Source organism: Miniopterus schreibersii (assembly GCF_964146895.1).
Source record: "Miniopterus schreibersii genome assembly, chromosome: 17".
NCBI classification, from domain to species: Eukaryota; Metazoa; Chordata; class Mammalia; order Chiroptera; family Miniopteridae; genus Miniopterus; species Miniopterus schreibersii.
This window is the reverse complement of record NC_138117.1, coordinates 2701068-2728752: the sequence shown is the minus strand read 5'-3', so window position 1 is coordinate 2728752 and position 27685 is coordinate 2701068. Positions and strand designations below refer to the sequence as shown.

Sequence of the window (27685 nt, the reverse complement as noted above, 5' to 3'; positions counted from 1 at the left end):
CTGGCGGAGGCCTCCGCGCATGCCCAGGGCTGACGCCGCCGGAGCTCCCGCGGGGCCGCTCCCTCCGCCGCGGGTCCCGGCGCCCCGCCCTCCTCAGGCGGCGTCGGCGGCGGCGGCTGCGCGGAGCTCGCGAGTCCCGGCCCCTGACCCCGCGCCCCGCGGCCCGGCCGCCCGCCTCGCCAGGTAGCGCCGCGCGCGGGGTCGGGGTCGTGGGGCCGGCGGGTCGCCGGGGCCGGGGTCGAGGGAGGCCGGGGCCTGCGCGGGGCCGTGCCGAGGGGGCGCCGGGGTCGGGGCCCGCGGCCGCGGGCGCTGCGGGTCGGGGAGCGGGGACCCCGCGCCCTTCGGGCCGGCGCCGGGCCGCCCGAGACTCGTTGTTTGGGTTCGGAGGCGGCGAGCCCGGGGCCGGGCCGGGCCGGCCTGAGAGGCCGGCGGCGCCGACTCCCTCCCCCTCCCCGCGTTTCGCGTGTTTGGGTTTTTTGGGGGTTTTTTTGTTTGTTTGTTTTGAGCGCTTACTGCTGCTGTAAGTCGGGCCCGTCCCGAGGGCGTCTCCGACCGGGCGGGGCGGGGTGCGGGTCCCGGGCGCCGCTGCCCGCGCGTCTCCCCGGCGGCCTCCTCGCGAGGCCGGAAAGCGCCGACTGCGGCTTTTCCGTGACGGACTGAGGGTCGCGCGGGTGCGGAGGGGAGGGGCGGCTCTGCCGGGAGGCGGGGTCCCGCGGCCGTTCTCCCCAAGTTGCAGGAGGACTGCGTGCTTTTTAAGGAAGAAACGAGGCCGCCGAGCGGTGCGGACGCCGCTCCCCCGCCCCCCCTCCCCCCGCGCCGGGGCCCGGCCCCGCAGCGCCGCCGGGCCGCGGGGTCCTCCCGGGGTCCTGCCCGGCGTGCGGCGCCTCCCCGCAGCCCTGAGCACACGCCCGGCGGGTGGCCCTGCCCGCCGTCGGCCCTCGCAGACGCCCCTCCATCTTAGCACCTACTTCATGCCTCTTAAAGGTCGCGCGGCTGTGCGCGGTGTTTCTTTTTCCTGCCGAACATTGTCTCCAAGTTGTTTCCCAGCCTTTGACGCTGGTTTCAGGAAGCCCGCGGGCCCGTGTGGCTGCGGGGACCTTCAGGCGGGGCGTTTACGGGGCGGGCGGGCTGAGCGTGAGGTTCCCACGGTGCTCCACGGGAGGCTGGGCGACCGAGGCAGGCAGGTTGGTAAAATAGTCCGCTCTCTGGTTCGTTTGTTTGTTAAAGAAGTATTTTTCAGAGGACATTTAATTTCTGGATGGTCCGTTGAAAACACGTTTAAATTCCTTAGACGTGAGCTGGATCGCGCGTGGAGGAGAGGGAAGGTGGAAGCCAGCGGCGCAGAAGTTTGTATTTCAGGCAGGTAAAAACAAACACACACAAACTCAAACATTAACAGCCGGGATCGAATGTTTCCATAGCAGACTGTAGGGAGAGAGCCGTAGGTAGAAAGCTAGGAGCTCCCTGTTACATGTCGTATCTCTGCGCAGAAGAGCTGGAGGCCTTGTTGGCTTAACCGCGGACTGGCGTGGATTGAATTTGTGCCGTGTGCTCATCCCGGGGTGGCTCCGGACGGTGGAGCCTGAACGCCCGGGCCCATCGTGTAACATTGTGTTTTCTAGGGAACTGCTTTTAAAGGGAGGCAGACACATCCCCGGCACTTTAGTTACTGTTGCCGGTAGTATGTTCTTCCTCATGCGTGTTTCGCAGCAGCGTAGGTGTAGTCTCCCCGTGAGATTAATAAACAGGCTCTTAGAGGGGAAACTGCTCCAGGGTCGTTGCCTTTTCAGTGGTGGTGGCTGCGGTGGACTCAGGCTCGCTTAACCCCAGAGCCGGTGCTTTCTGCTCTGCCACGTGCCTCCGGTCGTGAAGGCTACTTTACACAGTGTCCTCCTCTTTTTTGCCAGTGGAAGTGTTCTTGCAAAATGGAGACGTGTATGTAACATTCACTGAAAAAAAATAATCCAAAGGATAGTGTGAATCTCAGACGCTCGTTTTAGATGAGGTTTCTGGGGGTGTATTATTAAAATATTAAAATTCCTTGAGCTGATGCCATTAGCCAGCAAGGAGGCGGACTGTGTTACTTCAGTCACTCTGCTTGATGCCCTGGAAAATTGGGATGTGATAGTGAATTGTAGCTCTACAGGTGCTTTTGGTCCTTATAAACGGGGTGGGTAATCCCATTGCATTTAACATGTTTATGAACCCAGTTGCACTCTTGGTAAACTGAACTAATATGGTGAAAACAGGGTCCTAAAAAAATTAAAATGTACTTACTTTATTTTTGGTATTTTAATGTCTTTTAAAATGCATCATGACAGATAATAAAGTATGTGTCATACCGTTACGGTATATTGTTTCAGTTCTCCAGCAGGTGCGACACTTGGGGAGTTTAAAGAAATACGGCAAATACTGAAGTTAATAAAGTGTGATCGGTGGTAATATGTACTTGAGGAAAAAAGTGATTCTGAAAAAGAATTTTCAAATCACTCTGAGGATGAGTGATTTTTATTTGTGTGGAATTCCAAAGTCCCATTTCCCTGAGTCCCGTCCTGGAAGAAGTGTAGCCAGGGATTCAGTAGAGCTAAAAACAAAGCCCATGTCCAGAGTCTCCTTTCCATGTTGGAGCTGCGTCCAGTTCAGCGTCAGGCTAGTTGCAGTCAGACCCTTAGCCCATGGTGTGGAGTCCATGCTTCTATGTCTCTGGATCTGTTTTGTTCATCAGTTTATTTTGTTCATTACATTCCATATGTGAGTGAGGTGATGTGATACTTACCTTTCTCTGACTGGCTTATTTCTCTTAGCATAATATTCTCCAGGTCCCTCCGTGCTCTCCCAAAGGGTATGAGATCCTTTTTTTACAGCTGCATAGTAGTCCATGGTGTGAATGTCCCACAGCTTTTTATCCACTCATCTAGTGATGGGCACTTGGACTGTTTCCAGATCTCAGCTATTGTAAGTTGCACTGCACTGAACATAGGGGTGCATATAGTCTTTCTGATTAGTGTTTCAGGGTTCTTAGGATCTATTCCTAGGAGTGGGATCGCTGGGTCTGAGGGAACTCCATACTGTTTCCCACAGTGCCTGCACCAGTCTGCATTCCCACCAGCAGTGTACTAGGGCTCCCCTTTCTCCGCACCCTCGCCAGCACATGTCATTTGTTGATGGAGCCATTCTGACAGGTGTGAGGTGATACCTCATTGTCGTTTTAATTTGCAGATGTTCATGTTTTAATTCCTGGAACCTGTGAACATGTTACCTTCTGTGGCAGAAGGCTGCTAATCAGCTGACTTTATGATAGGAGGACTATTCTGGAAAATCCTAACGGGCTCAATGTAATCACAAGTTTCCTTAAAAGTGGAAGGAGGGCTCAGCTGGCTGTTGCTGGCTTTGAAGATGGTGGAAAGGGTCATGAAAGACGAACACTGGATGCTCAAAAATGCAGGAGAGCACCCCGGCCTCTAGAAAAGAACTCGGCCTTGTCTGAGCCTTGATACTAGGCCAGTGAGACCCATGTCAGACTCTGACCTCCAGAACTGTAATGATAAACTTCTGTGCTTTTAAGCCATTGCATTTGTGTTAATTTTTATGGCAGTGATAGAAAACTAATACAGGTGAATGTATTGTGACCATTTGTTTACTCAGGGCAGTGATTGCTAAGCACCCCTTCACCTAACAAAATAGTAAGATGACATTTACAACATTAATGTAAAATCTGTGACACTGTGTTTAAATGGGGGTGGCCATGAGCCCTGCCAGGTAGAATTCCCTCTCGTTTTTGCAGGATCCTCAAGGTACCTCTGAGTTTTGGGGGATTCTTCCTTTAAAGATAAAAGTGGTGTACTGGGCAGGTGAGTCAGGTGGTATAAAGAATGCTGTTGAAGTTGGGAGAAGCACAGATGTGAAGACCATCTTGAAGTTAGTTACAGTAATCTAGCTGAACTCGATTAGGATAGTGACAGAATGGGATTTTCACTAAGAGGAAGGGAAGTAGTTGAAGAGAGTAGTTAATTTGAAAGATGAGGGGCTAAGGAGAAGGTTTTGGTTTCAGACATATTAAACTTGAAGTGGTGGTGGGAAACCCCTCCCCTGTGAAATTAATCTGGAAACTTATTAAATGCCTTGGAAATTTTATGCCAAAAAGGGATGATTTAGAATCAGTGCAGGACAAAGGAATACAAACCTGCCCTGAAGTCCCTGAGGCAGTATGCTAGAAGGCGGCAGGGACAAAATTGGCAGCCTTTTAAACTGCTTTTCTGGGAGAGAAAAACAGCTGGCTGGGGTCCTTGTGCATTTCTACATGGAGTCTTTGGGGAAAGAATCCTGTACTAGAAGAAGTTGTACATAACCTTTGTTCTCGGTAGGAAAGACAGACTATCCCTATGCATTTACTGTAAATATAGAAAAATAAGTTTCCACCCTAGACTCACTAGCTATAAAAAATGTTAGGAGAAATTACAGTAAAGTAGTTGGGTAAGACAAATTACTAAAAATTACTGTCTTTGAAAGTATTTTTGTTCCTGCAAAACACATATACCTTGCACCCAACCCACATTAAAATAAAACAAATGCCCTATAGAAACAAGGCTGTCTTTCTGGTAATTGCCACTCTGTATTCACTGTGTTTCATTTTTAGTACAGTAGCAAAGTCTGTCTTTACTGTTGCTTCTTCCAGACCTGCTTTCTGTGAAGGAGTGATACAACAAATGTGCTTAGTTCTTTAGTGTCCGTTTATACATTTAGTTTTTCCTCTGTTTCCACAGCTCTGGAAATGCTTTATTCCAATAAATGTTTTTTTGATGGTCTTTTTCTTCTTTCAGTTTGAGATTCCACTAACAAGAAAAAGTAACCTTTGCTATTGCTTATCTCTGGCATTTGTTTTAAGAATTGGCTTTGCTGTTTTTCTGCTCCTTTATTGCTTAGTGGGTTCTAATTTTAGCTTGCCCACCATGCCTACATCAAATTTAACGAGTTTTTCAGTAAATACATACAGTATTTTAAATGTATTTTCCTTATGATTTTTAAATAACATTTTCTTTTTTCAGGTTTACTTTATTATAAGAATACAGTATATAATATACAAAATATGTGCTGATTGCTATCGGTAAGGCTCCAGGTTAACAGTAAGCTATTAGCTAATTTGGGGAGAAGTCAGACGTATATGTGGATTTTTGACTTTGGGAGCTAGTGGGGTGGGGGTCAGCACCCCTATCCCCGTGTTGTTCAAATGTCAACTGTATTTATATTTCATCCTATCTCTTTGTCATAACTGAGAAGACACTTCCCTCTGGTTACCTCTCATTCGGTGCAGCCCTGTTTTTCAGGATGCCCGTGGCAAGGTCGTTGAGGGGTGAGTGGTTCACACCTCAAGTGTGTGTTCTCCTTGCTGTCACTCGTCTCTTCCCCTCAAAGCTGGTGAGCCTTGTCCCACCTTTGCAGGAAGGGAGCAGCAAGGAGCGATTGGCTGCTTGCCACTGGTTGCTAGGAGGAAGGAAAGTCAGTCAGTATTTACTCTGCGCTACTCTGGGACATCTGTCTGCTGTTTGCTTCCCACCTCCTTTGACTTGTCTTTAACCTTCCACAAAACATCCCTGAGCTGTCCGAAAGACACTATCTTTGAACTGGACCTTCAGTGGTTCTTCCCCAAAACCAAATGCATTAAAGCCACACACCTGATTGGCTTCCAGTCTTCATCAGCTGCTAAGGTATCTCTAACATGTGGAAGCTGTACCTTCCTGTCGCTTCAGCACATGAGCGTGTTGTAAGCCACCACAACTTCCTCATTGTCGCCACACCACTACCCTACATACTAAATGCGAGGGCTAGTGTGTGTTAAAGAAACACGCATCAAAGCAGATTGTGCCTTTTATTTCAGGAAGCCTTTCCTGACCGCCTGCCTCCTGGATGTCCTTACAGCTTTCTGTTCAGATCTGTTTGTCTTTCCTACCAGGCTGGAGAGAGGAGTCCAGGAAAACTGGTTTCACAGTTTTGGAGTGCTCCTTGTTGACAAGGTGATGTGTGTTTTTTCCAGCCTTCTGATAGGTCTGTTGTAGTGGGTCTGGATCCCAGATTACACTGCCCTTCCTACAACGGAATTGTGATTCCCCCCTTCATTAGTGTGTTTTGCCCATAGTAGATGTTCTTAAACTAGAGTAGGCTCCTGGGTCTCTGAAGAACTCAGGAGCCATTGAAATTATATGCAAAACTTCTGATTTATTTTTTAATAGAGAAGGGTTATACATATGAGCAAACTCTTGAAAGGTCCCCCCCCCAAAAAAAAAAGTCACTGGGTACAGGATAAAGGTCTTATAGTGCTGAAAGGTCCCCAACTGCTTGTAATACTTCAAAAGCCGCTCTCTCGCTGTAAATGCCAGTTGCTTCCTCAGCCTACCGTTTTGTTGCTCCTTTAAAAGTGTTACACAGATGGTGTCCTTAAGAGAGCTCTCCCTGATGCCTGGATTCGGTTTCCAGGCTGGGCTCCTCCGGGCTCCTGCGGCAGTGGTCGTGTGCGTCGGAGCCCTCCATCCCTTTACAGATGGTTTCTCACGGAAAGTGGGCATGGGAGTCCTTGTCTGTCAGCAAGTGGTGGTTGTCCCTGTTTGTCTGACCCTTCCTCTTGCCTTTCCCACCAGGAGTGTGAGCCTCCATGTAGCAAGGTCAGTGTTTTGTTTTGCTGTGATAGTCTTAGATTGGTTTGAGCCAGTCAGCGGGGCTGGAGAGGTGTCAGGTCATTCTTCAGCCCTAGAACCAAACAAAGGGGGTCCTTTTTCAACTAGTAAGTTATGGCCCTGGTGGGTGTGGCTCGGTTGGTTGGAGTGTCACCCCGTGTCCCAAAGGGTCAAGAGTTCCATTCCAGTCAGGGCACGTGCCCAGGTTGTGGGTTTCATCCTCGGTAAGGGCGCATGTGCGAAGCAGGGATCATTGGCTTTCTTTCACATTGATGTTTTTCTCCCTCCGTCTCCCTCTCTTTCTGGAATCAGTGAAAACATATCCCATATTCTTGCGTGAGGATTAAAAAAAACTGGTAAATTGCAACATTTCCAGTAGAGCCCTTTGTTTCACCTGGGAAGACATTCATTCTCTGAGTACCAGATGAAAAAGTTAACCTGTGCTTAGAAGCCACGTCATTAAAAAAACCTTTAAATGCCAGACTCGCACTCCATGAGTGGATGTGCTTGAGTTATAAAGGGAAGCCGAACTCAGACTCCTCGAAGGGGCAGCTGATCGGCGTGTCCCAGTGCACTGCATGCTGCGAGATCACGGTCATGGGGGGTGCCCCAAACCCTTGCACTTTTTAAATTTCTTTCTTTATTTGGTTTTGGGGGTCAGTGAAGTTGGCCAAGTTTGTGTGAGTTTGAATAAGTTAAATAGGAATGTGATGTGAATTCACAGTGTTTACTCAGAAAGTGTAAGGAGGTCATAAGAAGAGACAAAGGACAGACAGGGATGGGCTCTGGTAAGGCACCTGCCCCCAGAGTGCTGGAGCAGCCTGCTGCAGGGTCTCAGCATCCGGACGAAGTTCAGACCTGATTGCTTTGCTTCTCTAGTCCAGAGGGAGGGAGGGGTGGCTTTGCCCAAGTCGACTGTCACAGCTCTTGTTTTGACCATGGGCGTTTCATTTCTCGCTTTCCCTCTCTCCTGATTTATTAATTTAAAAATTGGTATATGGATTTAGTTAATCAGCTGTAGTTGAATGAAGCTTAAGTTGTGTATTCAGTAATATGTATTGACAATTTAGTTTATCAAGGTACACGTATGTTGCATTCAAATATGCTGAGTTTGACCTGTTAGAGAAGTTCATTGTGCGTGTATGTTTGTATAATGTATGTTCTAGTGCTTACGTTATTAAGGTTGTTAATAAAATTTCTTGTCTTATTTATCACAAGGTTTACAAAACAATTTCTTAACTACACACATATACACTTTAAAAATGTGGGCCTGTTTTTGTTTTTGCATTTTGTAAGTAGTGTTTGGTTACTATATTATTCTTTGTGTTAACATTTTGAATTTGTGTGGTACATTTGGGAATGGTTAGCAGATTTTTAAGTTCAGGAATTTTGAATCAAGTAATCCATGAATATTAGACTGGACTTAAAATACTCTAAAGAAGGCAACAGGGCTTGGTGACAAAGAGCATGGTTCCTGGAGTCTGAGAGACCTGGGACTGTCCCAGCAGTGTCTCTTTAGAGCAACACTGACTAGTATGGCAGCTACTGGCCACATGCAGGTCTTAAGCACTTCAAATGTCTGACTGAATTTTAAATTTAATTTATTTAATTTAGGTCTAGGTAGCCATATTGGGCCTCGGCGTAGTATGAGGTGACTTAACTTTCCTGTGTTCCAAATTTCCCATCTGTACAAATGAGGTCATACTTAAACTACCTTTTGTGGTTGTTACAAGAGTAAGTAAAAGAATGTATTGAAAGAGCTTAACACTATACCTGGAACCGAACATGTCCTTGAGAAATGGTAGTTATGATGGTGATGACATATTTAATAAACTGGAATTACTTTCCATTGGGGCATTAATTTAAACCTGTTTATTTTTATTCTTCCCTTTCAGGATTGTTTTATTTTTGGAAATCAAGTGCAATATTAAAAGGAACACAAACTGTACTGCACATTATTGGAAGCCATTTCTGCTAATTTTATTGCATTTTAAAATTTATGATTTGATTTGAATGCTATCATGGGAGGAGCAGTGAGTGCTGGGGAAGATAATGATGACTTAATTGATAACTTAAAAGAAGCCCAGTATATCCGCACTGAAAGGGTGGAGCAAGCCTTCAGAGCGATTGATCGTGGAGATTACTATTTGGAAGGCTACCGGGACAATGCGTACAAAGACTTAGCCTGGAAGCATGGGAACATACACCTGTCAGCACCTTGCATTTACTCTGAAGTTATGGAAGCCTTGAAACTCCAACCAGGATTGTCTTTTCTTAACCTGGGAAGTGGAACCGGATATTTAAGTACAATGGTGGGCTTAATTTTAGGTAATTTTATTTTTGTAAAATTCTTTTTTAAAAAGTAAGCTAAGTTTGTATTACTGTTTATGATTTACAGGGCTTGTCACTTTGTGTGCAGTGTATGTTTGTATAGACTCAAAGTAGTTACCTCCCTTAAATGGAAACGTGGTAGTGATATTCTGAGTCCTCAGTTGGAGAGTCAGCTTCTGCACTTAGTTGGAGGCCTAAAGCTCTTGGCATTGTTTTCTAGCCCCCCCCCCCCTCCGGTCATTGTTTGTGCTTAAAATTGAACAGCTGGTAGGCCGGAGACTGAGGAGTGTAATGTAATTTATTTCAGGTAAAGTGTTCTTACTGCTGGCATAGAGTTTGATAGTTATCAGTGTCCCATTTTAAAGGGAGTGGTGCCAGGTTTTTGTTAAAGATACAGGAGTATGTGGATACAGAGGATGTGGCACTGGCAGGCAAAACAAAGCATTGGGGAAAAAGCACAGAAGAGAGAAGTGTATGTCATTAAGGTTTCAGCATGCCCGTTAAGTAATCGCCTGTTCTGCCAGGTGTTACTTCTAGTGTGAGTGTGCAGCAGTGATCAAAAGGGCAAATATCTCTGCCTTCAAGAAGCTTCCAGGGTGCTTACTGTGAAAGCCAGGCATAGATGTGTAGGTGAGTTAAACCAAAGCACAGAGGTTAAATATCTTGCCTAAAGTCACATAGGAAGTGGCAGCTGGAAAATATGCAAAGTGGGTGAAAAAAGCATGGCTAGAAGAAAATCTGTAAGACGACATGTTGGGTGGAAAACGAACAGCCATGAATTTGAGTGTTTACTGAGTGCTGCTGTGTGGCAAGAATGAAGGTAGAGCAGGAAGGCCCATGACAGACTCTTGCCCTTGAGTTTAGGGGCCGGTGGAGTTCACAGACCGGTGGGGGTGGAGAGACAAAAACCAGCCCCCTTATCCAATGCGATATGTGCTACAGTTGAGGTATATTGTATGCCCATGTTACAGGGATAAGACCGGTTTAAAATTTACTCCAAAGTGGGGAATCATTGAGAGATTTTAAATAAAGAATCTGACTATACTGTAGGGTAGCTAGGTCCCAGAATGCTGGGACAGTCCTGGTTTATCCCTGCATTCCTAGCATCATTATTAATAGTGTTCTTTTCTTTCCCAAAGTATCCCAGTTTGGACAGTAAATCCTGTGGTCACATATGACATTTAAAGCATTTTTAGTCCTGAAATTCTCCTTTCCTACACACTGGCTAGCTCCTTAGTTTCTTAATCATGGAACTCGTAATCTATTTCATTAAAAAATATATATATATAACATTTTCCTCCCACAATTGAGTCAGTTGTTGATAAATAATTCCTCAAAAATGGAAGCAAATTATTAACTTTTACCAAGAAAGAAATGGAGCAGCTTACATGTACAGGTGGTCCTCCTGCTGCCCCTGAGACAGGAGTTTCTCAGCAGGTTGGGAACCCCGGACATCTCCCCTTGTATCACTGGTGCCTCTTTGAAAAGGAATCTCTAGGGTTTGAGACAGTCTCCAAATCAAAGGGAGTCAGTGGGGAGAGTAGGTAGAGTTTCTTTTTAAACGTTACCCTTCTTGAACCAGTGCATTTCTTGACCAGTTCTGGCAACTTTAGGCCAGAGTCCAGGTCTCATACCATGTCTTGCCAGCCTCAAAGCACCTGTCTTCCACTTCTTCAGCCCTGGCAGCTGGCTCCTGCTGAGGGAGGTCAGTCTAGCCAGAGGCCTGGCAGGGGACAACCTTGCTAGCAGTGAGGTGGCCCTCTTAAACTCCATTTCTTAGTTCTAGTCTCCAAGACAGTCGATAACTGGCCAGGTGCATTTGTAGGTGAGCTCAGACTTCATTGTTTCTTGAATGTCTAATGCATACCAGGGAGCAGTGTGGGGAATAGACCCTGGGTGAGTGAGCCCCCTGGTGCACTAACTGTTTTCCTCCTGTTACCAGCTCCGGGGAGTCATGGGTCTTAGTCACATGTATGACTGGTTACTAGATATTCCAGGATTTGCTATGTGTGAGCTGCGCAGTCAGGACAAGATAGAGTTCTTCTCCTTTAGATGAGAAATAACTTATTTTGCAAAAAAGATAGAAACATTTTAATGGAGAGGAAGAAAGACCAGAGTCTGTAAAACTGTGATTACAGCTAATTACTTAGATCTGTCCAGCTTCTGAGGAAGCTTCATTTTTTTAACTCTGTCCCCCCTTTTTTTGGTTTGTATTTTGAGAGTGTTTAAGTCAAGGAAGGGAGGGTACATCCATAAAAATCACTTAGAACTAGATCCAAAGAAGGATGCTGTATGCTCCCTATAATTATCTGAGAGTGTGAATCACACGTGGTTCTGTTGCTTCACAGTGACCTTGTTAACAGAGGTTCTCTCCTTATTAAGTAACTATAGCACCATGGCTCTCGGCCATGTCTCTTGGTCACAAGATGGGGATGACAGGTGCTCGGGATTGGAAGCGGCTCTCATCTGAGGGCGCACGCTGTAGTCCAGAGGCGTCAGGCTGAGACAGGAGAGCAGGCCTCTGTGCTTTGATAATACAGGTGAGAAAGATACTCCTGGAGGGATTTCCATCGGCACTCCAGAAACACACCTGGAGAGGTTGGGCTATCATCTTGAGGGAGCTTTTGTTGTTCAGTGTGGGAAAGTTAGGTTTATCTTATGGAAATTTCTTGTGATTAAAGTTCATTTAAAGCAGTTATTCATAAATAGAATTTATTTTTGCCCCAGACCTGGAGAATGGATCACCTCTATTTGACAGCTTGTTTAGTTTCAAATTGAAGATAAATTCTTGTTTCCATGCGCTCCCTAGAACTGAGGAATTTCACAAAGATTCTTGCATTTAATTGGCTCTCTCAGTACTGTCTTATCACACCTAGGGAATCCCATTGAGAAATAGGGCACAAGAAAAGAAGCCTCCCAAGTCCTCTGCTCCCCAGAGTTGAGTTAAATGTCAGAACCGTGATGGCAAGTTATTCTGACAGTGTTTCTGATGCAGGTGGGATGGTTCTCCTCCATTCTGACCCTTTTTGCTCAGGGATTCACTACTATCAAGGCTCATCCAATTTAATGACTTTCTTAATCTCTCCCCTTCCTGCCGAGTTAATAGGAGTGACTGGAGAGGCTGCCAGAATCATGCCAACACTGTATTTCTCTGCCTCAGCACCACAGTATTAGTTCCTAAAGGGGAAACAACTAACAAGCTCGTGTGCTTAGCAGGAAACTTACGCCAGCGTATATCAGCACCAACAACGGCCACACTTGGCTGCCCAACGCAGCTGATAGTTAAGCTGTGTGTTGCCGTCGTGGTTGCCGACTATCTGTACTCTCCTCTTTCTCTTTACCACAGGCCAGAGACTCAGGTACTGGTGTTTTCACTTTCATTTTAGCCCCACTCAGTTCCGTGAGCTTTAGTGAATCTGCGGAGCTGTGCAAGCAGTAATTACTACGGTCCAGCTTGAGAACACTTTCATCGCCTCAAAAAAAGCCCTCCATCACCCCCAGTTGCATCCACTCCCTATCCCTACCCCAGCCCCTGGCAGACACTCATTTACTTGCTGCCCCTGTAGACTTGCCTCTTCTGTACATTTCTTACAGATGGAATCACACAATGCATGGTCTTCTGTGTGTGGCTTCTTCGTTTAGCAGCTTTCAAGGTTCATCTGGGCTGTAGCATGTGTGAGTTGCTCCATTTCTCTTACGGCCGAGTAACAGACCGTTTCATTGGCCTAGCACATTTTGCCTCTTCATTTACCACTTGTGGACATTTGGGTTAGCACTTTTTGGCTGTTATGAATGAATGATGCTAAGTTTATTCATGTATAAATTTTTGAGTGGACATCTAATTTCTCTTGGGTGGGCTCCTAGTAGTGGAATTGCTGGGCTGTATGGTAAGTTTATGTTTACCTTTTTTAAAGAAATTGCCAACCTTTTTTTAAAGTGGCTGCACCATTTTATAGTCTCTCCAACAATGTATGAAGTTCCAGCTTCTCCACATCCTCACCGATGCATGGTCGTGGGTATGAAGCGGTGTCTCGTGGATTTAACTTGCACTCGCTCCCCTAATGACTGTTCCTGTGCATGTTGGTCATTCTGTATCTTCAGTGAAATGCCTATTCAGATCTTTCCTTCATTTTTTAAATTGTTAGTATTATTGAGTTTTAAGTGTTCTTTATACATTTTGGATGCAACCCTGTTTTTTATTGACTGTATTGGGGTGACATTGGTTAATAAAATTATATAGGCTTCAGAAATTTTACGAAGTTTTCATACTTATTTTTCTGGTTATATTTCCACTTACTGTTCTTAGAAATTCTAAGGCAATTCTCTCAATGATGTGAAAATTCTTAGATGGTTCTCTGTGCATCTTGAGTTTTTACCGCAGGGATTAACTCTCCCCAACCTAGGTATGTACCCTTGACCCGGAATCGAACCTGAGACCCTACAGTGTGAGGGACCACAGTCTAACCACTGAGACACATCAGCCAGGGCTATTTTTATTTATTTTTATTTTTTAGTCCTCACCCGAGGACATGCTTAGAGAGAGGAAGGGGAACAGAATGAGAGAGAGACATCAGTGTGAGAGAGAAACATTGATCAGTCATCTTCCAGGATTGAACCTGCAACCCAGGTGTGTGCCCTGATCAGGAATCGAACCGGCAACGTTTTGGTGCACAGTGATGCTCAACCAATTGAGCCACTCTGGCCAGGCTAGTATACTTAGTTTTTAAATCAAGACATGAAAAATGGATATTGTTATGCTTTGCATATATAATTTGTCTCAGTCTTGTGAGTCTTCTAAACTTGGGACCATAGCTACATTTATATACTTTATTATTCCTTCAAAAAGTAACTTATTTGACACTCTGCCAGCTGCTGAGGATAGAGCAGTGCATAAGATACATACCATACCCTTGAGGCGGTGCATGTCACTTCTGAACTGGCAATAGAAGCACTGTGTCAGTTATATTGGCCGTTCTTCATTTAGTTAAGTAAATATTTATTGAGCGTTTATGTAAATTGATCACTGTGCTGGCCTCAGACTATCTTCAGGTTTTTCACAGATATACGCAATAGAATGAAAGAGCCGGCGAAAATGGCTTCCAGGGGAAATGATTGCATTAAAATTAAATTTGGATCAAGATACAAAGCTGTTTAAATTAGCTTTTTAAATTAGCTTTTAAATAAATTCTCTATTACGTTGTAGTTGAGCACATGTTTTTCTCAGTTTATTGAATTTGCTTTGGTAGAGACTTTCTCTGTGAATGGCCCAGTGTAGATGTGTGAGGTAGTCTAAGTTGCTCTGGACATAAGAGACTCGAGTGTTGTCAGCCCTTTGGGTTGAAATAAGTAAGTGAACTGGTTGTGGTGTCTGTTTTTGATATTTCAACATTTTAGACATTTAGTTTACATAGGGGTTGGGTCCACCTCTGACTCTTGAAACTAACACTTTCAGATTCTGTATAAGCGTATTTCTAAGACTCAAGTGTAATAAAAATAGCACTTACATCCATAAGCTGAAAGGAGCTCAAGGGACTGGAACCTGAATTTCCTGGTAAATTTCCTGGGGTCTTTTCTAAACCTACAGAGAAGAACAGGTTTATCGTCTTAGGTGTTTCTACCCAGCTTCAGAGTGGTTGAGTTACCGGGGGAGGATTCAGTAACCATTTGGCAGTGATTGTCTGTCTTTACTAATGTGTTTTCAATGTAAATGTAGTAGGATGGAGAAACCGTAATAAATTAATCATATCTTAGTAAGTGGCAGTGCATTAGAGCAATTTCTCTTTGTTTAGTTAATGATTACACTTAATCTTTTGCTGATTCCTGCTTCTACCCTTTTTTTTAAATCTACTTTTGCACTCTTTTATGTTTCTACATCATACCCCAGGCTGTTCATGGAAAGAAAGAGTCAAACCTATTCTTGTCTGCTTTTTACCTGTTACTTGTCTCTGAATTCTTATAAAGTTATTTATAAATCTTCCCAAAGGTGCTTAAATTTATACAACTAAAGTTAGTAATAAAACATTGTCATTTTTACATATATATTTTCTCATTGAGACACTTTGTATTCGTTTCATAAAAACCAAATACCTGATTGGCCTACTCCTTCTTGTGGTATATATTTAGTGTTTATCCAAAATGATTTAATTTGTAGTTATTAACCCTTGATATTACTTTACCAATGAGAACAGAGAGGATAGTCCAAAGACATTTTTTAAAATTATGTAGATTGGGCTTTGTAATAATTAGCTGTGTTCCGGTTACCTGCTGAGCCTGGGCCACACCCTGAGACTTTCCTCTACCTGTTTAGGGTGAGACCCAGGCATTTACAGTTTAAATCAAATTAAATTTAATCTACTTTTATAAATTTAATTTTAAAATTTCCAGGTTATTCTAATATGAAATCAGGGTTAAGAACCACATTTCGGTCATCATGGTTTTGCTTCAACAACTTACCAGTTCTGTGTACAAGGAGAAGGCACGTGATTTTCCTAGGGACCCATTTTATGCTGTAGGAAAGGCTTCGAATGGCAAGAGGAGGAACCAAGGTCGGACACTTAAGACATCTGCCCTTAAATTCACTTTCTCACCACCCCACAGCGTTTAGATTTGAGTCCTCAGTTGAAATGGTGGATCTTGAATTAGCCCATCTTTAGACCTCTTCTAGTTATGTATTATGAAGTATTTTTGCTTGTAACTACATGCTCTTTAAATTAGCTTGACAGACAGAATTCTGAAGGTAGTGAGAGCTGCATTCAGATGTCCAGTGAAGCCCTCGGGTGTCTTCAGCTGGCTCGTGAAGACTCCGCCATCACACTCACATCCTTTTCAGGGCACCTCAGAGCAGCGGGAAGCTGGAGTATCATGTGTTTGTGGGGTCAACATGGATGTGAATGAGAACTGTAGCTATTGCATGGACGCTTTATGCCTACACCTAATGGTTATTGACCTTTATGTATAAACTTCGATTATTGACCAGCTGGTAGGTGATAAATGAGTGAGATTAGATCCAACTACTACAAAAGAAAAACAGTCACTAGATTTTATTATATTGGTATTTATATTTGTTATTGCTCTTAATAAATGGGCTGTTGCTCACCTTAAAAATGATTTCTAATATATAAGATACCTAGGTTCTTCTAATGTATTTGTCTTAATAAGCTTTGACTTTTGTTGTGTTTCTATTTTCTCTTTAATATTTAACCATTAAAGATAGTGGTCAACTGTTACAAGTTTCATTTTTTAAACTATGTATTACAAAAATTAAGCATTATTTCATAAAAAATACCTTCATATTGACAAGTACAGAATAACATTGGAATTTATAGACTACAAAGTTAGATGATGTTAGAAAGTGTTAACACTTCTTTTGAATACTGTTTCATTTTTTTTCTATTGATAGCTTATACCTATTAGAATTCTTTTATGTTGTTTATTTTAAAATCTTTTACTCTTTTTCCCCTTTGACTCACTTTTTGATTGAGAAAGTTATGCATGCATCCAGTTAAGACACTTTAGGCAGAGTGCAATGATGAAAGTGTCCCCTTCTCACCCCAGACCCCCTTGTCTCCCTTCCTAAGAAGCAGCTGTATATGCTTTTTTAAGTCTCTGTGTTTGATTTTTCTGTTCTGTTGCATACAGATGTCAAATATAAGTTGTAATGAACTACACTACATTTTTATTATACATTTGATGTATTCTAGTTGTATATTGCAGTCTAAATAAATCAGATATTGGTGACATTTCTATTTAAGTTCTGCTTTTTATTAATGCTTTAAGTATTGTTTTCATATGTTATCAGTTTATTAGTGGCAATTATAAATATATTTGTTATTTTAAAATTAAGCGGTTACATCTATTAAAATTATAAATGGTGTTTGCACTAGAGATTAATGCATAATATATTCTATGTGTGTGTATATGGTTCTGTCAGATCCTTTGTATGTTAGTGAAATTGTCTTTATCCTGTGTCCAGGTGATGTGAAAAAGTTTTATGAAAAACATTCTTAACATATTTTCTTAACAAATTTTAAAACTTATTTCCAAAAGTTGCCATTTTGCTTTTATACAATAAGCAGAAAGCAAGAAAGGGTAAAAGAGACCATTGGCATCCTTAAGAGATGAACAGCCTGTGTAGTTCCCTTTGCCTAGAGCTCTGAAGCTCAGGCTTCCTCTGTGAATAAGACAGTTTGAAATATTGAACAGAAGCTTGATTTCCAGATTCTTTCCAAGACACCTTTAGTATAGTGCGTATGCATTTGGTCCAAAAAGAAACGGCAGCTTTTGGCAATACTGACCTTTGTTATTGATCTTTTCACCTCTGTTATGTTTTACTTTCAATGGGTCACCACAAAAGGGTAAAAAGAAGATAAGGTTAATTTCATAGAACAGTATTTTCCTGTTTACTTAATGTTAAGTAATTGCAGTTTAATTTGAGTTTTTAAATGAGGAAAACTTTATTCAATCTTCTCTAACATACTTTGTATGCTTATGGAAATTCAGGTTTTGGAAACCCCCAGATTCAGTACTAAATTAAAGTGACGTCACTGTGCTTCTCTAAATTTAGTTTTTTGCCACTTTCATTTATTTTGTGATAAAAGGATATTTTATATTTAGTCAGGATCTATGGGAATGATAAGGAATTACAGGAGTTTTTAAATGATGTTGGATGGATAGTCCAGTTTTCAGATAAGACCAACAGACAGTTTGACAGTAAGAAAACAAAAAATGAGATGGAAAACATTTAAGTTTTCATCAATCAGAATAATTTACTTTAAAAGATATAAAAACATTCCAAAGGAAATTTTTATTCTGTTTACCCGAATACATTTAAAAAGTAGAATCAATTTTTTAAATTATCAAGTACAATATGATAGAAATACAGTAGGTTAAAGCATTATCTTTATCAGATTTTGGTTTTAAGATAGCATCTGAGCATTTTAGTTTAATTTTTGTGGTTTCAGTAGTTTCTAGATCACAAACCATTTTTTTATGTGCTCTCTGAACATTGAACATGATAATTGGTGACTGGTTTTTGTTGTTACTATTTTAAAATTCCAATATATATTATATTTTAAATGACATTCAATAAGGGGCACATCCAATTAAGTAGTTCTTATGGTAGATATAAGATACAGTAAATAAGTCCATATAAGATACAAAAAATAAATACCACAAACAAACACAAGCTGCATACTTTCCCTTAGGAGACCAACCTCAGAACAATCAGCATGAGTATGTAGAGAACCTGGTTGACTCAGTTTCAGAAATTCAGAAAGAAGTAGTGTACCTGGATGGAGTTGTGCGTCCCTCCTGTGGGTCACGGGGCCTGCAGCATGCACAGTAGCAGTGGCCTTTCGAGGTGCAAAGCCAGTGAAGTCATTGTCAGCAAGCAGGGTGGGGAAAGGCGCATCCCTACCCCTCCTGGGGCTGAGACAGCTCTCCCATTTTCCTCCTTCCTGCAATGTTACCCTCGGCTTTCTGTAAAAAGATACACCGAGTGAGAAGTGCGAAGTAGACTGGAGCAGGAGCGTAAAATCAGCTCTGCAAAAGGTGACCGATGGCCACGTTCTGCTCGACAGCGGAGCTCCCAAAGACATAGAACATGGTCTCAGCCCTTGGGGGGGGGGATACTGTGAGATATTTATGTTATATCTATGTCAGCCCATGGTTTCGAGATTCTAGAATTACCAAGTTTTTAACCAGTGATAACATGTAATGGTAAAGAAATTTAACTCCATGTAGCTTTAGGGTTTTAGAATTACCAAATTTTTAAGCAGTGATAAAATGTAATGGTAAGGAACTTAAACTTCATATAGCATATGACTCTTTCTTTGGCAGTATTATCTTGACAGATAAGCATTATCTTGGTTTTTTGTTTTTTAATTAAAGCAGTATAAATTCCAGGATGTCCATTCATCCTTTTAAATCTGGCTAGCAGATACATATTTTCAAGCCCTCTTTCAATGTTCCTGTGATAAACAAGCAGAAATTAAACGAGCTCTGAAATGACTTATTAATATTTGTTTAATACAAGTGCTGCTACGATTGCAGGTCCTTTTGGAATAAATCATGGGATTGAGCTTCACTCAGATGTGGTGGAATATGCCAAGGAAAAGCTCGAGAGCTTCATCAAAAATAGCGATAGCTTTGATAAGTAAGTATTTATGTCTATAGCTTTGGTTTTAAAGCACTTGGCAAATAGATGTGTGACGTGCCTGTTCCTCAGTAGTGTTAGTTTATTGACCCTGAGTTCATTTGAATGCAGCAAAAAGTCATTGTGGTATAAAATGAGAGAAAAGATTAACTTATAAAAGTTATCCTATAGTATGACTTTGTAAGTCTATAGTAAATTATAACTTACTTTTTAATCATATGCTTCTATCACTTTATTAATAGGGTACTGTTTCATTCATTAAACATAATACAAGGACCTTTTCTGAAGCTAGAGATGTTTGATTAGAATACTTTTCTGGAACTGGTTTTACTTTGGGGATGATAATTTAGTAGTTCTGTCGTCTTTATTTGTAACATAAGAATGATACCTGTTAGCATACAAGGGACTTCTTAAAAATACTCAGTTATTTTGTAATATATCTAGAGGAAATTATGGTACAAATACATTGATATATCTTGTGATAAATTTGTTTATAAAACCATTGTTTTGACATCATACTTCCCTTTGAAGAAATACGGTAATCTTTGGTTCTTCACCTGGCAGCGGAGTCTGTTTGGTGCGTAATGTTTCTCAAATTCAGCAGTGATACTACTATAGAGCAAGGGCTTCTTATGCTAAAGTCTATGAACTCTGAGATTATATAATATTTGGAGGGCATTTATTTTTCTCAACTAGTAATATTTTCAAAGAACACATTAAAAGGATACGCAATCACAAGCTTGCAACTTAAGTCATTTTATATAACTAAGTTTTAATGCAGAGTCATTCAGGGTTCCAGCTCATCTGCAGGCCTTGGCCATGACCATGGACGTGAGAAACTTGGAGGAGCCTAGATCAGAGCTGAGAGCTTTTCTAGAGTTTAGGCTTGGGGACAGAGCCAAGAAGGCCCTGTGGATGGATGTCTGCTGCAGTGTGTCTCTCTCTCCTCCGGTTCTCTGCCCTCCTCCCCCTTCCCCTGTCCTCTCCCCTTCGCCACTGCCTCTGGCTAGGGGCGTGTGATTGGCTGAGGAACAGAAAACTGCTGCTCTGCTGTAAAATCCTCAGTTGTAGAGGGAAGGGGAGGTTTCACGGCTCCTTAGGTGTGATTGTAACTGGGTTATTACAGACATCAGTCAGGCAAGCTTGGGAGAATTTGGAAATGCTCAGAATTAATTTTCTCTAATTCCATGGCTTTGAGCAAGCCACTTGAATTTTCTGCATCAATTTGCTGAATTCATCCTTTAGCTCATTTATGCTCGTCTTGATAAATAATTAACATTTAATTCATATTTTGAATTATTTTCAAGTGCTTACCGTGTTGGTTCATATTCTAATTCCAAGAGTAGCATTGATAGAAACAAAATAGTTGTTAGTCCAAGTAATTTTATAAGAAATTGAGGTTCAGTGATAGCATCTTTTTGTATTTCTATCTGTCTTATGAATAGATTAGTAGCATGTTAAGTGCTTAAGATGTAGATATAAGTATTTTTATATTTGTTGGAATTACAGAATTCTGTTAAACTTACTGAACTTTTGTTTTACATTTTTGTTTTGATGTTGAAACTATGTATAACATAAGTACCTTTTGAATACATTTGAACTTAGAAAATATAAAAGTAATGTTAGTAAAAGTAAATGTTTAAGGGCTTTTGTAAGGTCTTTATATATATCTGGGATAGTAATACATTTGTTTTATGTATCCATACATGATGACCTAGATAATTCAGTTATTAATCAAGGAGAACAAACTCAAGGAAATATCTTGAATCACTGAAGCCCCTCTATACAAGTGTCTTTGGAGCTCAGTTTTATTGCTGATAAGTGGGCGTGTTCCTAGGAGACAGCAAAATATGTCATTATTTAAAGCATTTTTCTGTGTTGATACAATTTAAATATTAAATAATCTGTAGCACAGATAAGTTTGAAGACTATAGGTATTTAAGGGCCTCAGTTTTAAAATTTTTTCTAAAATTGTTTTCATGTAATTAAAATGATTACATTTCCTTGGCTGTATTTCATATTACTACATTAGGCAGATCTCTCATAAAGTGATGAATCGTAAAATATGGTGATGTGACTGATCCTCATGCTTCTTTATAATTTCTAAAGGCCTGGTTATTTTAATTAAAATAACCAGTCAGATTTTACAATATAGTTGTTTCTGAAGTTTGTGTTACTGTTTATGATTTACAGGGTTTGTAACTTTGTGTACACTGTATGTTTGAATGTATAGACTCAGAGTAGTTATCTTCCTTAAATGGAAACACAGTGTTTCAGGCTTGACTGGCTCTAAGACCCTCTTGTTCATCTTCATGGTGTCCCGGGTATCTAGTGTAGACGCTTCATTTATAAAGCAAGCAGCAGGCGGGATTCGGCTTGTTACCTGTAGTTTGCTGACCCCCATTATTCTCCTCACACAGACTCCCCAGAGCATCTTCATTTAGTCCTCTTGGGCCTAGACAAGTCTTTGGGCCTACGTTTTAAGGGCCCTTGGGTGTCTGGCTTTCGTGAGGGAAGGAGAAGGTTGGGAAAGGTTAAATTAGATGAATCAGTATTTGTGCATGTACAGTAAGCAAAATAATCTCTCCAGCTGTGGTTCCTTGGAAGAGTAAGTCAGTTAAAGGACCTGATTTGTAAACCTTTACCCTGTTAATACTTTGCAAGTGAGTTAGGAATTGGTATAGCATGTATTTCTAGCTACATTTATATGTTCATATAACACGTAAACATGAGCATGTAGTTCCCTTGGCTTCCCAGAGCGCATGCTTTGGAGTGTGCCATTTCCCTGTCAGACAATAGATCCTGTCACCCCTCTCCCCCCAGGTACTGGAGCTGATTGTGCAAGTATTTTAATCTCAGTCATCAAATGAGTACAGCATTGTCAGATTTATTGAAGATTTTCTTTCTATTTGAATGGATTTGTTTTTATATGGTTTGTCATATAAATGAGTCATGATGTGAGTACTAAAAGCAGTAATGAGGTGATGAAGATACTAGCACCTAATGTGTAATGTCTGTTAAACACCATGTGCCATCCTAACTGCTTAATACACAGTCCTAGAGGCGCATTGGTGTCCACGTTTCCCAAATGGGAGGACAGAGCGAGTCAGGCGGTAACCCGGCCAGGCCCCTCTTCCCTTTGGTTCTGATGTAGCTACGATTCTGTGAAGCACTGATGGGTTCTACTCGCTCCTCCCAGCTCTGAGCTGCTGCCAGCGGAGCACAGCCTGGCGGCCTAGCCCCACACGCAGAGTGAAGCAGCACTTTTATTTTTATCGCGTACGTCCTTCAGGTTAGCAGGAAGGAGCCCTGTTACAGGCATAGCGCGCTTTTATCCCAGGGCACACCTGCCCTGCCGTCGTGAGGCCTGCGGTGGGTGTGAATTACTGTTGGGGCAGAGAGGAGGAAGAGGCCGTGCACCCCTCAGGCTAAATTCAGAGACAGTGTCATCGTTTATTATAGGAAGTTTAATTGATTTATGGCAATGTGTCGTGTCCTCATTTTGTTTTTAGTGATAGGCATTTATTTGTCATGTGATCCGATTTGCACTGGGAAATTCACTGCTGCTCTGCTTTGTCCAGTCTCTCCCGTCTGTGGTGCCGCCCTGTCTTCAGGAGAGTTGCAGCGTATTTGAAGTCACTTTGCTCCCTAGAAATAGACCTTCACACTATTTCAAAATGTTTTTCAGGTAGTTGAAGATTTTTATACGCCAGTAATGTTCAGATGGTAGTTTTATGGCAGTTATTACAGGTTGTAAACACAGTTTTTAATCGTGACAAACATTTGATTGTTGGGACAGAGAAATTCTTAAACAGTCCTCAGAGCTGTCAGTTATATATTTAATAACATCAGTTAAATGGCGTGGGGAAAAGTTAATGGCTTCAAACACATTATTAGGAGAAAAACACTATTGTTGAAATACGTGAAGGTTCACTTTTGTATGAGGTACCTCTCACATTTCCTGCAAAAATTTAGAGATTGTTTTTGATTTTCCTAAAGCTTCATTCAATGAAAACTTACTGTATTTACTTTTAACTCTTTGCTTTACATTAATGTTGGAATTATTCTGAGATGAGTTTGATGCATTTGGAAGGGAAACACTTGAAAAGGTAAAGTCATTGGTTTTTAAAGTTTTTAAAAATTCAGTAGCTTAATTATTTATTGTAAGAGGTTTTGAATGGTTTAACGGCATTTGGAGATCAAAAGATTAACATTTCCCTGGGTTTTCTTCCCAGTGGAAAGTTCTGAAGTTTCATTTTATTGTAATGAAATAGTCATAGCCCTTAAAACTAAAAATGTGTACTTTGACAAAGTGTTTTACGGAAAAGAAGTTTCTGTGATTTATTTGGCAGCTTGTTCTGGATGAGGTCTGAGAACAAGGTAGGATTTTTTCCTGTGTCCTTGAAACCCATCATTCCATTGGGATACTAGTCTAACATGTCTGACAGCCTCCTGTGGCACACAATCAACTCGGTGTGCAAATTGTCAGCCCCACGTCAACAGCGTATTGAAGGGGAATGTTGTTTTTTCTACTCTCAGTCAGCTCCTAGACCTAGACTATCCGTCTAAGAGGGAAGCTGCAGGGCAAGGCTAGGTCACCCTGATCTCCTAGCAGCTTCTCAAAAGAATTGTATGGGCAAGTTGGCAAGGTCCCTGCTGTGAACGAAACCATCTGTCCGTCTCAAGACGAAGAGGTTCCAACACGCACCTGTAAAGAAAACCACTGCCGAGGTAAGTGGTCGGAATCCTGGTGTTATTTTGGGCAAGTATTCGTGTAAACCAAGATGTATGTGTGCTCTGTCTTCTCAAGTGGTTTTCAGTGTCCATTTTAGAGTATGTCAGATATTTTTTCCCCTCTGCATAAGAGAGTCTAAAAAGCAGTCATTAAGATTTAAATCAATAAACAAGTCTAAAGTGAGTGAACTTGTAGTTACTATGTACATTTCAGAACTGTTTTTTTATGCAGATAACATTGTTGGGAGATAAAATTCAGTGTAAGTTAGGAGTGTGAGTCATCTTTATCTGGGAAACTTTGTTTTGCAAATGTTCTTCAAAGAATAAAAATGATGCTGCTTTTCATTTTAATAGCAGATACAAAATTTTAATCAACCTCCCAAAATCGAGCAAAAACTAGGGAAAGAACACGTGAACCATACTTTTATGAGTAACAATTTCCCCACATAGGAAGTGTTTTGGTAGACCAGTTGCCGTTTTGTTTCCCCCCCTTTTCTCAGGTTTCATTTGGTGTGGGGTTGATGTGAAAAGGAGGCATTTGAATTTTCACTCTCACTATTTTTAACTTAGATTTTATATGTAAACCTATAAATAGTGTAGTACTATTTTGTAACGAACTGAAAACATCTGGTTAGCTTGTTGCTAGTCTTGGAGATCATATAGAAAATGTACTTGTTTGCCTGTAGAGGTCTGTGGACACCCAGGTCAGACGCTGTCAGAAGGCAGTAACCGCCTGAGGAAGAGAAGGTTCTCTTTCTTTCTCTTTTCTTCACTGGAAGAATCAACGGGATTTGCAGTTTACCCTGATATCACCGCCACCTGGGTCTTAGAGCAGTAACTCTTCATGCGTAGGATACGAACACAGGGTCCGGACATGAGCTTGTCCGTAAACATTTGCCTGGAAATTTTTCATCTTCGACTTTTTGAAAAAATATTATTAGTTCCATTGATACGAATTCATTTACATGAAATGCTATAATAAAAGTCATAATTCTAGTATCAGAATACACAATGTCTAAGTATCCTCAGCCACATGCCTAGTCAGAAATCTAAAGCTCATCTGTAAGTTTGTATGAGGAGAGATGATCCATAGCGCATTTATATATGAAAAATAATGTAAATATGTGGAATTTGAGAGCTGAATTTTTTACTAATGTGAAGGATTCTTGTATTGTTTGGTGGAAAAGGTCATAGCTGTAAGTATAATAAACAATCCCCAGATAGGATACGCTCTGGTAGACACGTCTTATAACTACTACATTGGTAGTGTTACCACCTTTTTGTAATGTGTTTGGTGTATGAATTCGCTGTTATGTCCTAAATATTTCAGTGTAATAAAAATATTATACTTTCCTCCCCATTTTACTATGTCCTTGAAGTTTTAGTATTTTGTATCTAGAAATAGTCCTTTTGAAATATTGGCTCAAGTTCAATTAAAGTTTCAAAGTAGAGTATTCTGGTAAAGGAAATTAATATAAATAATCTCAAATAGAAGTGTAAAGACCCACATTCATATGTTAGAAGTATCTGTTCCATTTCCACTAATAGAAATTACTTATAAATTTAGAGATCTAATTTTTCTCTAATGAGCCTTTGTAAGGCTTTCTGCATTGAAGCGAATAGACTTGTTCTCGGCTGCGTCGTAAGGGATCGCATCAGGTTGTTTCCTAGAGTAGGGGGGCTTATTTAAGACCTTAATAGAGGCTCCTAAAAAGTGCCTTTCAGTATATGGAACAGTCGAATCATTTGTAAAAGGAAAGGGTTTGTTTTGTTTTACTATTTGAGGGTTTTTTTTGTTGTTTTTTGGCATTTTGGGGAGAAAAACGTATGCATTCTGTAACATTAAGCTACAGTTATTTATAGCAACCAAGTTAGTAAAACAAGAACCGTCATGTTGATGCAGAGAATGCCATAGGCATATATTTTTACGTATTTTTTCCTTTATCTAGGCAAGTTTCTCTTCTAGTCCTGAGATTTTTGTGATTAACATATTTAATTTGTCAACTTTGGGTTCATCTTAAAAGTTGATAGGTGGAAAAGTTGACAAAACATTTATGTTTCTGATATGGTTTGCTTGTTTAGTAAATGTTTTGAGGACTGGACTAGGTGGTGGAGGTGCAGGTAATTCAGAGGAATATTCAAGGGCAGCAGGAAGACCAGGAGGATGTCTCACAGGCTGGTGTGGTGAGGACTCCGCTGACGCCCGTCACAGGCGACAGGTCAGACGGTTGCTGACGTGTATGGGGCTTTTGAAGTGCATATGTCATATGCAGATACACACAAATACAGGATAAATATTGATATATTTCACTTTTTTTGTCTGAATCTTTGAAATCCCTGGTTAAATTTATTCTCACACCTCAGTGTGGACTAGCCATACTTTATGGGCTCAGTATCCACGGGGGGCCAGTGGCTGCTCTCTCGGATATTGTGGCTCTAGATTGTCCTGTCTCCTTATTAAGATCATAGCTTCCTATTTCTCAGGGAACCTTCCTCTGCCTCCCCAGGTCTGTTAGTTTCCTTTCATCCTCAGTCTTAGAGAATCCTGTTTCTTTCCTTTAGAGCATTTACTGAAGTTGTAAATTAATCTTTAATTGGTCAGATAGTTGTATGCTTGTGTCTTCCACAGATGTAGGCATGGGTGTTTCCCATTGTGTTTCCAGGCTTTATACACAGCTGGTGCTCAGAAAGTAGTACTTGACATGATGAACTTTGCTAATTACTAGTGTAAGGTAACTTGACCTGACTTACATTTAATTCTAGATCAGGCACTAAATTCTTGCTAATTCATTTTGCTGGGATGAGATGTATAAATATCACTAGTATGAGAAGTAGTTTTGATTGTAAGCTGTTCACTTGTAACGGTGTTTTTCTAGGTGATCATTCTATAAGCTGTCACTTTTGTTTTGTTTTGTTTTTGTTTAAAATATATCTTTATTGATTTCAGAGAGATGAATGGAGAGGGAGAGAGAGAGATAGAAACATCCATGATGAGAGAGTCATTGATCGGCTGCCTCCTGCATGCCCCCTACTGGAGATCAAGCCCACAACCCGGGCCTGTGCCCTGACTGGGAATTGAACCGTGATCTCCTGGATCCTAGGTCCATGCTCAACCGCTGAGCCACGCCCGGCCAGGCTTGTCATGTGTTTTTAAATAGTAGGAAGCTTTTAAAACTATAAGAATATTTTTGAGTTTATTGAACAGACTTGATGATAAAAAGGGCTTTAATAATTCAAATTTAAATTTTTATTTAAATTTTATGTTCCCAGTCATGCTGAAAATTATGACTGACTTAAATTATTATGAAAGTAAATTATTTAAAATGAATGAAGATTTTTAGATAGACTTCATTGACAATAGTCTGACTTTTTCTTTTTAAAGAATGTTTACTGTGAGTTTGATAAAGTGATTAAGCCACTGATCCACAGTATCTAATTACTTGAAAGCCAACAAGTTATAAATTATATTTTGGTCATATTTTAGACAGTCATAGGTTGTACCAGTCTTTAATATAAAAGAGAAATGAAACATGGTCCCTATAGGTAAATTTACACTTTTTGTGTGCTCTGCAAGTGGAAAAAATGAGATTCTGTTAAAGAGTTGGATAAGATTTCATTGCAAAGCTAATATTTGAACTGTATCTTGGAGGGATAGCAGGCATTTATCAAAGGAACAGCACATCCACAGATACAGTGTTTCAGAACACCTTGTAATAGCTCCTCTATGCAACTAGCAGCAAATAATTCAACGCAGTGTGGGTGGGAGCAGAGCCCGGAAACAATCCTGGAAGGACGGCTT

The 27685-nt window shown here is 41.2% G+C and overlaps 1 protein-coding gene across 7 annotated transcripts in view; it reads left to right on the top strand.

Moving 5' to 3' along the window:
* The first annotated feature begins 26 nt into the window (after positions 1-26).
* Positions 27-27685, top strand: part of PCMTD1 (protein-L-isoaspartate (D-aspartate) O-methyltransferase domain containing 1) — a 35202-nt gene continuing 7543 nt past the window's right edge. The window contains exons 1-4 of one of the 7 annotated variants that reach the window (XM_081117245.1): positions 60-183; positions 1292-1363; positions 8564-8996; positions 19050-19152. In XM_081117245.1, the coding sequence (XP_080973371.1) occupies positions 8690-8996; positions 19050-19152 (410 nt within the window). In that variant the 5' untranslated portion in view covers positions 60-183; positions 1292-1363; positions 8564-8689. Of the gene's footprint in view, positions 184-1291; positions 1364-2819; positions 2956-5875; positions 6012-8563; positions 8997-19049; positions 19153-23691; positions 23884-27685 lie in introns of those variants that run through there. The other 6 variants (XM_081117246.1, XM_081117243.1, XM_081117242.1 and 3 more) reach the window with 6 other exon arrangements.